The sequence below is a fragment of the Lichenostomus cassidix genome, chromosome 1Aa (genome assembly GCF_008360975.1).
Source record: "Lichenostomus cassidix isolate B80296 chromosome 1Aa, HeHo_3.0, whole genome shotgun sequence".
NCBI classification, from domain to species: domain Eukaryota; kingdom Metazoa; phylum Chordata; class Aves; order Passeriformes; family Meliphagidae; genus Lichenostomus; species Lichenostomus cassidix.
Genome location: NC_139480.1, coordinates 53,543,916 through 53,554,967, shown reverse-complemented (window position 1 = coordinate 53,554,967; position 11,052 = coordinate 53,543,916). Strand labels below are relative to the sequence as shown.

At 46.5% G+C, this 11,052-nt stretch overlaps 1 protein-coding gene across 3 annotated transcripts; it reads left to right on the top strand.

Annotated features, from left to right (window-relative positions):
* The first annotated feature begins 898 nt into the window (after window positions 1-898).
* On the top strand, window positions 899-9,867 carry LOC146443891 (gamma-aminobutyric acid receptor-associated protein-like 1). 3 transcript variants are annotated; one of them, XM_085049026.1, is made up of 5 exons: window positions 899-1,067; window positions 4,686-4,764; window positions 5,737-5,855; window positions 7,171-7,232; window positions 7,989-9,867. In XM_085049026.1, exons 1-5 carry the CDS (start codon window positions 978-980, stop codon window positions 7,999-8,001), a joined length of 363 nt encoding a protein of 120 aa, XP_084905152.1. In that variant the 5' UTR covers window positions 899-977; the 3' UTR covers window positions 8,002-9,867. The 3 variants fall into 3 exon arrangements, with proteins under 3 accessions (XP_084905152.1, XP_084905151.1, XP_084905153.1); XM_085049025.1 differs by having other exon boundaries at window positions 7,945-9,867; XM_085049027.1 differs by having other exon boundaries at window positions 900-1,067; window positions 7,171-9,867.
* Window positions 9,868-11,052: the final 1,185 nt, after the last annotated feature.

The window sequence follows — 11,052 nt, the reverse complement described above, 5'->3', positions numbered from 1 at the left end:
AGAGGAAAAAAATATATATGAGTAAGTGGGCCAAAATGGGCTCGATGTTTTGGCTTGTTTGCAGCCAGTTACCTTTAACTGCCTGCTGTTTGCAGCACGCAGCTGGTGTGACACACGACATGGCACGCTGTCTGCCACTTGCTCAACCGAGGGGCTGCAAACAAGGCGACACTCCAGATCCGGCAGCCACGGGACGGTCATGAGAACCAGTTTGTTTTTTTGATGGTGTGGTTTGGTTTGGTGTGTGTGGTTTGGTTGGGGTTTTTTGTTTGTTTGTTTGTTTGTTTGTTTGTTTGTTTTGTGGCACCATGGAGAGCACAGGTCCCGTTGATTGACGCTGATTTGGACGAGCAGGGACACTCGAGCCTCACTCGGGGATCCCCGGGCCGCATCCCCACGCTGCTGGGCGCGGAGGGCACGGGTGGATGGGGTGCCTCAATACACTCGTGCCAGGTTTACAACTCCTGAGTCACGCTGCGGAGGGAGGGCGGCGTTTTGCTGCCTTTAAACTAAAAAAAATTAATTATTTGAACATTTATCTTTATTATTTACACGTTTGCTTCTCGCTGAGCAATAAATCGATGCACGAACAGAACGAGCCGAGCTGGAAGGTGATGCAACCTTCCTTGTCCCCGCTCCCTGCCTGCCCGTGACGTCACGGCGCGGCTCGGGGTCGCCTTTCCGTGACGTCACAGCCCGCGCGGCTCGGCTCTGCTCGGCGGGGTGCGTGCCCGTGACGTCACAGCCCTCGCGGCTGGGCTCGGCGGCGGGGGCATCTCCGCGTGACGTCAGAGCGGCTCCCCGTGACGTGCCGCGGCCGGAGCTCGGCGTGCGGCGCTGGGCGGCGGGGCCGGGCGGAGCTCCGGGCGGAGCTCTGTGCGCATCGCAGCGCAGCGCAGCGCAGCGCAGCGCCGGCTGGGGCGGAGGCAGCGCAGCAGCAGCAGCAGCAGCCGCGAGCGGAGCGACAGCCCGGCGCCATGAAGTTCCAGTACAAGGAGGATCACCCGTTCGAGTACAGGAAAAAAGAAGGGGAGAAGATCCGCAAGAAGTACCCCGACAGAGTCCCCGTGAGTGCGCGCTGTCAGGGCGGCGATGGCTGCGGGCCCGGGCTCGGCCGCCTTTGTTTGCCTTGCCGGCCGTCACTGCTGCTCGCTTTATTTTGAAGGCGAAAGAAACGCGTTTAGTACAGATGATCGTGATCTCGCTGGTGTGATTCACATCCCAGGTTGCTTTTCTCCTGAGTGCGAAGCTGGGGCTGTTTGCGATGCGGGGAAGGGCTGCAGTGTGGGTGGGTGCGGGGTGGAATACACCAATACACCTTTTTTCCCGGGATCCGCAGTAATTCGGCAGTGGGAACGCTGCTGATCTTTTCCTGGCATGCGTGGGGATGAGTGGGGAAGGCGCTCAGCATTGTCTGTGAAAATGGAGGAGATCGGTGAGTGGGTAAAGAGGGTCCTCTTCATAGAAAACATGCTCTGCATCCGGGGCATCTCATACGTCCCTTTTATTTTTATTTTACCTCAGCTTGGCTTGTCTTCTCCATGTAGCCTTGCTCGTTTCCTTTGCGTGAGCAAAAAAAGATACTTCTCAATCCTTTTCCCCTCCTGTTTAATCATCCTGTGGAGAAAATGTCACTTGGAATGCAAGGTCATCTAGCTAAATTTTGCTTCCTCATTCTTAGGCCCCTTTGGAGTGCCTGTGGGAAACTTCTGGCTTCATGATTCCGAATAATTATTGGGGGGAAGAAAAAAGAAATTACAAATGTAATAAAATGTAGAGTGTTTTTTTTTTCCTTTTTAATAAACATTTTGCAAGTATCCTTTTTTTCCATCCCTGCCAGAGAGGTCTGCCCTAGATTTACTGCACAAGGGTAGTGCATTCAAAAAAACTTGGGCTCCCCTGTGAAACTAAAGACAAGGGGGGAACAGTTGCACCCTAGAGCATTTTTTATCTTGGAAGTGACCCTCAAATGGACTTGGAAGTAATTTTTGGAAGTCAGGATACGGGTGCCTTTGTTCTCTGTGTTTTTGGGATTCCTGGTTTAACATAGTTTGGGCCTGCGGCAGGTCAGGGTTGGAGTGTATGTGGTTGGGTATTTTATGATGAGGGCTCAGTAGGTTTGGAGGGAGACCAGGTGTAAAGTGAGGGTTAACATGGCAGATTGTACAGCAGGCCATGACAAATGTGATAGGAAGAACCGTGTGGGGAGCTCAGGACGAGGCCCAGTCTGGCAAGAGGTAAAGGAGGTCAAGATGGGGGGTGGGGGGGGCATCAGCAGAACTTTGTAAAGAAAACCAGGACCAGAATAAGAAGGTGTGCTGGAGTTCAGGATAAATGGAATGTTGCATGGCAAGGCCCAGATGTGAATTATGAGGAATAGCCTCTTGGCAGAGCTGGATACAAAGAAATGAGTGCAGCAGTCTGTTCTTCACATCACTTCTGTGTCTGCCCTTCCTGACAGCAGGATCCTTGAAGATGTCATCCTTTTGGCTGCCTACGCTGCAGTGCCCTGATACATCTCCGCATTTTGATGAGATTTTACTGTCCTATCATAGTCACCACTGAGCAACAACGAAAGTGTAGATAGTCTGTGTCTGCCGTCAGGGTTTTCCTTGTGGGTTTTTCTATGTAAGTGAAGGGTTTAGTGCTTCAGAAGAGATAACCTGCATTATCGAGCAAACTTACTTGCAGTCAAATTAGCAGAGCACCTCCATTCCTTCCCTGCATCTTTGCAGGAGGGAGATCTCTCTTAAGCTCAGTGGTGATGTGATTTAAATCTTTCCTAGGGGGTTAGAAGCCCCAGCACTCTCACCTCTTTCTCGTAGGCATGACTTCATTTCCTTTATTGTCTAACGACCAATCTGCAAGCCCCCCCCAGTCAGGGTAGTCACAGCAAGCAGTTTGACTTGTCAGTAGTTTTTTTAATTGGAGGCAAGAGCTAAAGGTTTCTCCCCACTGCATTTTATTGTGTTAGATACTGCCTCATTGGCTGTGCTGGTAAAAAAGGCAGAAAGTGCTGTTGCTGCTCAGCCTTGCACCTGTTCAGTGAGATTGTAGTACTGTCTTTCCCTCACTTCCCTCATGCATTTACCAACTCCATCTTGTACAGAAGTGCATGTCCTACCACAAAGTGCCTGAAAGAGCTTGAATGCCTTGTACAAACTTAGCAACTTGAAATTCTTGAAGTAGCTGAGGCAGCCATGTTTCTGTTTTAAAGTCAAACTTAGAAATTTCAGGGAGTGTGGCTGTGTTGGCCACATTGAACTAGAGCACAGGGAAGAGATGTCCTAGTTGGTATCCCTCTGGTGTGAGATATTTTGCAGACACTCATTTGAATCTAGGAGGAGTCAGGTTAGCATGGCACCTTGTCCAGGATAAATACACAAAGCTCATGATAACATTTTGTTCTGGCATGGTAATCTCACTGATGTGGCAACTGCACTGATGTTGCTTCCAAAGAAGGTTTCATCCACAGCAGTTCAACCTTTCCTTTTACCCAACAGCTGTATTTGCTGATTTGGGTTGCCAAAGAGCTAGGGGAGCATGGAACCCTTAGGAATTAGTCCCACAGTGTCTCAGATGGAGTATTTACAATTATGGGGTCTAATGGAATTAAAAAGTTGAGGAAGTCCAGAAAATCCAGCTTTAGATTTAGTTTAGATGGTCAGAATGGCTTCTGCAGAATAGCAAGCCACATAGATTGAAATGTGATGTATTTCTTACCACGTCAAAAATACATATCACCAAAAAAGCCTGCTGTTTTTTCTGCACAAACCCAGTAGTTCCAAAGGTTCCAATAGAAAAGGAGATTAGGTCACTTTGGAATACTTCCTGCCTCTGAGCTAAACATTCTGCCTAGCTCTGGTAACAAAAATTTTAAAATTATCTTTTAGCAGGACATCCCTTGGTCTGTTTGACCTTAAAGCTGCTGAGCTTCATATTCTGTGTTAGAATATAAGGAAGATCAGTATTTTGTGTCAGAGGTCTCTGGGTCTAGTTGCCTAGATGGTAGGCTGGTTTTAATTATTGTGTATTGATATGATTAGGGAAATATCCATAGCTGTATGAAGAATGGATAATAAAGGATATGGATTTCAGAGTAGAAGATAACTGCTGAAGAACTGGAGATTAAAAGAAAAAATTCCCAATGAGCTGTAGTTTCTCTTTAATTTGCTTCATTCTAGAGCACTTGGTATTGGTGAAAGTAGAAATTAGGATGTGGGACTACTGGGAGTAGGGCTGGTTTTGTGCAAGGCAGTTTGGAACTGTAACCTGGAAACAGTTTAACTTACTTGTGCTCATGTATTAGCCTCCTGACAGCTTCTTTATACAAAATTAACCTGAATTGGGAACATCAAGGTGTCCTAATTTTTTTTTTTTCCCCCTCAGCCATTATGGTTTATTTTTATGTCTGTTCTGGACTCTTTTATTCACTCACCATGATTACTGCTGTAGCCCTGGGCTCCCAGGACAGCTGTTGGGTGCAATTTTAAGTCGTCTTCTGTTATTTAAGTCATCTCACCCATCTGTTCTTTAATGTTGTATATTTGTTACAGACTAAATAGATACCTACAGGCCTGGTAGCGCCATCAAAGGGCAATATCCTTATCCATTGATGCTTTTTGGATCATTTTGGGTTATGATACTCATTATTTGTTTCTTGCTTTCTCTCCCTCTCTTTCCAGGTAATTGTGGAAAAAGCACCTAAAGCCAGAGTACCTGACTTAGACAAAAGAAAGTATCTCGTGCCTTCTGACCTCACAGGTAATAATGTCTACCTCCTTTCTTCCTGATTTTCAGTGAGAAGGTCTCAGAAGTGCTTTTTACTCTGTGATCAGCGCAAAGAAAATATCCAGACAGGCTCAACATCTTATTACCCTAGTTTATCTGCTGTCCTGGTTATATTTATACCTTATAGCCTGGATTACAACGTACAGAATTCTCTAAGATCTTTTCAGGTAGCACTGGCTTAGCTAGCATGGCACAGCTGAGTTCTAACCATGATGACAATGACTAAATTGTGTATCATGGGCAGTAGTATCATCACCAGTCAATGATGACCCAGCTGCAGAGTTGCCAGAGGCTGTGCTATTATTGCAGGAAGAGACAAGTTCTTGCAATAGTCCCATCCTTTTCCACCCTTGGTTCCTTTTCTGAGTGGTCATGGTGGTTTTGAGTGTGATTACGTTTGTTTTTATTTAAGAACATGAATGAGTTAAAGGAACAGCATTTCTTTTTCTTACAGTACATCATGGACTGCGAAATACTTCCTTGTGCAACATAGTTTAAGCAAATAGTAAGGATTTTTTCCTCAGGAATGGTCTAACTGTTTACACCAAGGCTAAATTCTCTAAGGTGTCTTTGATCTGTAGGATTTAAGTGTTAAGCTAGTTAAAAGTCTTCCCACCTATCCCCTCAGCAGAGCATTTCATACCATAGTATGTAGAGTATGGATTTAGAGGGTACATGGCATGAGGTGTATACCTGAGAAACTGCCAGCTCTGAGTGGATTGGCTGCTCATGTGGTTACAGTCATGAAGTTGCTGCTTTTTTGTATTGCTTTTTTCCTTGCATTGTTTATTGTTCCCTACTGTTTATATACAGCATGTGACTTCCACCACCAAAAGAAAATAGCCATGGTTAGGGTTAAAATACACAAATAAACAGCAGCAACAAAAAGGAAAAAAATCCTCCAACATTCCTTCTGCATCTAAAGCATTCTCTGTTCCTCTTCAGTTGGGCAATTCTACTTCTTAATCCGAAAGCGGATCCACCTGAGGCCGGAAGATGCCCTGTTCTTCTTTGTCAATAATACCATCCCTCCCACCAGTGCTACCATGGGCCAGCTGTATGAGGTAAGCCTGGCCCTTTTCTCTTGCCTTTTGTTGGCAGGAAGAACATCCAGAAGTGGCAGTGGGTTCAGCATGGTTGCAGATGCCTGAACACAGGGACCCTCTTGCCCTGAGCTGCTGTATCCCATCACCTGGTCTGGGGAGTTCCATCCCGCAGTAAGCAGCCTGGGGAGCCTTATCCATTCAACTAAGAGTTTGCTAGTTGTTGTCCCAGCAGAGATGTGTTGGTCCTACTACTTTAACAAAGTATTGAAATAAACCACTTTATATTTCAGAGGAAGGATTGGGGCTGGGGAGGGCAGACATCACAGGCTTTGCTGTGTATACAAAAGAGATTTCCTTTTATCCAGTAAAAGTAAGTAAAAAGCCAGTAAAAATGCAACTGGACATCCACTCTATAAATACTTTCTTAGGGAACACTTATTCTTTGTCTAGAATTACTTTTTCGTCACTTGTACTGTAGAAGTGAGGATTATGTGGGATGCTGTGAACATTGCTGCCCACTGTTTCTGCTGAGCAGTGTTGTTTGATCGACCTTAAGGGCATATTGGATGCCCGTATTTCTCAGTTGTATAGCCATTATATCATGGGTGGTTTACAGCCTGAATTGATTTCTCCTTGATTTCTCCTTCTGCTGTGTGTTTTAATAAAAGAGCTCAGCATGGTGCTGTGAGCCTTGTTTGGCCTGTCACTTTTTGACAGCAACTGGACACTTCATCAGTCTGTGTACTGATGAAGATAATAAAAGATAACACATGCAAGGAGCTTTCCAAATCTGAACACACAGAAGGAAAGTGTGTCTGAAAGTGTCCAGAGCTGAAGTCAGATCTCTGTTCCTGGCACTCTGTAGACTTTTGGTGTCAGTCTAATCACTTAATATCTCAGCTCTATTGCCTGTAGGTAAACCAGGACTTAAAAATACAGCCACTTGTCAGAGTATTCTGAAAAATTAAAAATATCTAGGGGTGATTTTTGACTTGTTAAAGCCTTCCAAGTCTCACCTCTTGATCTTAAGACGGTACCGTTGCTGTGATGCTGGTGAACAGTCAGAGCTGTTCCTGTCGCATGCTTGCAGCACAGCCTGGCTGTGGCTCTAACAGTAAATTCCCTGTGTACAGAAATGTGTCATGCCTGTATTTAGAAGCAGAGCTGTGGCCAGAGTTCTCTTTGGTATGGGGAAGTGAAGCCTTCGATGTAAACAGAGAGGAGTAGTGAAAGAGAGGTTATCTGCTCTTACAGTGATCCCTGGGTTGGGTTTTCTCACATGTAGTGAATTTCCAGCGTTGGCTCCTCACTGTGTCCCTTTCTCCCCTTGCAGGATAACCACGAGGAGGACTATTTTCTCTATGTGGCCTACAGTGATGAGAGCGTCTATGGCAAGTGAGCAGCAGCCCCCCAGGCATGCAGGCTGGATGGACTGATGGAATGGATTGGCGGGGAGGGGGTTGCTGGAGAGGCAGGAGGAGGATGCATGAGAAGAGAAAAAGAGATCTGGAAGTGAACCACATGCACAATGTCATCAGCTTCCACGCATTAATTATAACCATTATTTTTTAAATTGAGGGATTGAGGGTAGGGGGACAGGGTGAACTGAAAGTCCAATGAGAGGTTCCACACCGGGGGATGGGGAAACTCCACTGTTCACAATTCTTCTCTTGCCACAGCTGGATGTAGTTAGTGCTGGAGGCTGCTAGACAAGCCAGTGTAGTGAAACTCCAGGAGAGTGACTAGGCAGGATGGCTATTTTCATGTAACCCTTTCATTGGATGAAGAAGGCATGCCATGTGTTGTACTCTGACCTTGTCCTGTCTTGTCCATGGCTCCCATTCAGTGAGCTGTGAAATACTTCACTCTGCCCACACAAGACTGTCCTGTGCAGACAGTCCTCACTCCAGCTGCTACCTGTGAATTGTTCCAAGGTTATTGTGTTTCCCATCATTTCCATCAGTATTAGAAGGGCTGGTAGCTCTGTCCATCAGTATTAGAAGGGCTTACTCTGAGGGCTGGGAAATCCTCAGTTGTGAGACATGAAGGTTGTGGAAAGGAAGGAAAGATTCTTCAATTCTTTTTTCCTTTGTTGCTTTAATTGCAACTGCTGGACAGAAAAATCAGAGATGACCCTTTTGTTCTTTTCAGTGAAGTCAACTGATAAACTCATAAGCACAGGGCTAGAAAGGATCTCAAGAGAATGACCAGCCCACACCAGCTCTGAGACAGGACTGAGTATCCCAAATATGTCCACCATGGCTGCTCATCAAACTTGTTCTTACTGAACTTTACTGAGGAAGATGCTGGAGGCTGCTGAGATTGTCTGTTCAGTTCCTAGCTAGCCTACAAGTGAGATTGCTTTTCCTGATACCTAACTTTAGTCACCCTTGCTGTGCGTTAAGGCAACTAACTACTAGTGGTCTTGTTATTGGTGAACACAGAAAATTATCTATCAGTGCTGTCCTTGTACCAGTCTTCTGCAGATTTGAAGATGGCAGAATTGCTGTGGGTTTAGCCTTCCCTTCCATGTCTCATCCCTGTACAGCCCTTGCACCACATGCACAAGTGTAGGAAATCAGTCACTGCCACATGTGTTTTGCTGGCTTTTTGTGATTGGGTAACAGTCCCTCTCTATGCCACAAGGGAGGTTCTTTTAGACTTGAAGGGAAAAGGGAATAGATTACCTGTAGATTTTTTTTCTTAAATTATTTTGTTTTAAACCAGTGTTGTACTTAGAAGGGTGTCAGATGGGTGCTGTCTTGTGCAAGCCTTATGCTGTCATGCCAAAGCAGTTTCTTTCCGGTGGCACGAACAGCAGATTTTCACATTACTGCCATAACTATGATGAAGGAATGGGTCTTGGAGAGTGAGCTGACTTTCAGGAAAATTCTGGGGTCTTACCTAAAAATCAGAGAACTAGACCTGAATTACTGTAAACATTCCTACATTTAAGAGAGGGACCAAGAGGGAGGAAAAGACAAGAAGGTTGAAGAATACAGGCAAATTCCTAATTAAGTTGAAGGTGTTTGCTCAGTTTACTTACCTGTAAGTTTAGATCACTATTCCCTGTGTTCCTCGGGAATGAGAAATCAAGATGGGTGCTCCTCTGATTGTGGGGAACAGGAAATCAGGTTTCAGCCTTCTCTGACTGTTGTTACCTGCAGGCACATGAGGCAGGAGAGCTCATGGGAGTGTCAAGTGGGAGTTACTGGCAAAACTGTGTGAAGGTCGGGGAAGGCAGCATGGTGGGGCAGGAGGGTTACTGCCTGTGTGGGGTGGGAAGTACCAGAAGAGTGGGAGAGAAGGGATGAACCACAAAGGATGCAGACAGAGTAGTCAGAACGGGCAGACAGAAATGCAAAGGATAAAGTGGGTGGCATAATATCCCCAGTATTATATCCTGAACTTAGGTTTGCTGTTCCATCGTGTTCATCTGGAATAAATGTGTGTGGATGAGTTGTACCTACTGCCAACTTAGATAACTTCAGTTTCTGCCTGCACTGCTCAGTCCTCTCTTTTAGACTCACTCTCCTTCAACTACCAGGCTTTCTTCACATCCTTTGGGTGCAACTCTGCATCAGTCTCTTGTTTTAGGAAGCTCTGAATGTTCTGAAGCAGAGATCAGACCCAGTAGGCTTTCTACAGTGAAAGAGAAGACAGACAGATGGTGTGCATCTCTCTGCTGCTGTCCCACTTGTTCATGCCAAGCACATGGTTAAGCACACTCAGGGGAGAAAGAGTTGGCATCTGGGGTGCTTGGTTTTGTGTTCAGTCCTCCCCTCCCGCTGCTGGGTTTATAAGTGACACGTGGGACTAATCACAACTGTTCATTACATGTAGAGTTTATGGTTTAATTTAGTTCTTTTACAGTTCTTTCAACTGAATTGTGGCATTTCTGTTTTTGTGCTAGTATTGTACAAGGTAATGATGGTAATTTTTTTGTGTTGGTTAGCTGCAGGTTCTTGTAAAATAAAGTTCAGACTAGAGCTTAATCAACTTATCAATAAAGGTGCATTTGAAAATCACAGATCGGTCCAAAATGGGTGACTAGCATTTCTTCCCAATGTGGGCTTGTAAATAAAGGGACAGCTTTACCAGAACTTTTGCTGCTACTTGTTCCCACAAACCCAGATTTGGTCTGTCCTGTCTACCAGGACAAGTCCCTTGTCTCTTATTTGTGGTGTTATTGTCACATACACACCTGGCTGTGACTTGCCATGCCACCAGTGGGAACTTTAATTAGACCTGGGTGATGTGAGAAAGTCCTGAGATGTATAATGGATACACTGATGTATTTTCTGCCATTTTAAGGGCCTGAACAATGATGGGGCCTCTGAGGCATCACCAGCGCTGCCTGTCACTGCTGGGTCTCCGGGGCCACCCATCACCATGCCCATGGCCCAGGACTGTTGGCACCTGTCCTGGCACTGTCCCTGTCAGCCCCTCAGGACTGTGGACACCTGTCCTGGTCTGCAGCAGCCTACAGCCATGCGCCTGCAGAGGCCTTGCCCTCAGCCCTGCCCTCATGGTGCCTGGGCCCTGCCCTGACCTGCAGGTGAGATTCCTGCCTCAGCCCCTAGGGATGGGGCTTGTCACCCCTGTGGCTGTGCCCCACTGCCGCTGGGGGGTACAGCAGGACGAGTCCAGTGTACTGTGCCAGCCCTGTCCCTCACGGAGCTGCTCTCCTTCTGGTGTCATCACAGCCCAGGCTGAGGTGGGACTCGCTGTGGCCCAGCCAGTCTGCCATGCCACGATGCCCTCTGAAGGGAGGAAGAGCAAAGGTAAGGAAATTGGGACTCCTTGAAAAGGAAGCCTGCATTAGTGACAAATTAGGTTGCTTTTCCTTGTGGATATTTGTGCACTAAGGGGGAAGGAGTCCTGCTGGCAGCTGGCAAAACCAGTGGGTGCCATTTGTTCAGCACCATGACTCCAAGTCAGGCTCTGGCAGTGCATGAAGAGAAAAGGGATGCGTGCTGTCACCTGCAGAAGCAGTGACAGACGTGCCACTTCCTCCTCCTCCCTCCCTCCTCATCACCTGTGGTTTGTGTGGGTCCCTCTGGCTGAAGGGGCAGGAATGGGCTGTGGTGATGATGCAGAGAGAGCAGTGGCTCCAGCCCTGAGCGCTGAGCAACAGAGTTGCTTGGAGTGATAAAGTCAAGAATGACAATACTGAAATTCACAGGAATAAAACTTGTTATGCTTAATAGGACCT

Excerpts from the sequence above, each read along its gene's own strand:
- LOC146443891 (XM_085049025.1), top strand. The coding sequence starts at position 978 with ATGAAGTTCCAGTACAAGGAGGATCACCCGTTCGAGTACAGGAAAAAA. Across the intron at positions 4,765-5,736 it reads CGTGCCTTCTGACCTCACAG|TTGGGCAATTCTACTTCTTA; the intron begins GTAATAATGTCT and ends GTTCCTCTTCAG. Across the intron at positions 7,233-7,944 it reads GATGAGAGCGTCTATGGCAA|CTGCTGGACAGAAAAATCAG; the intron begins GTGAGCAGCAGC and ends CTTTAATTGCAA.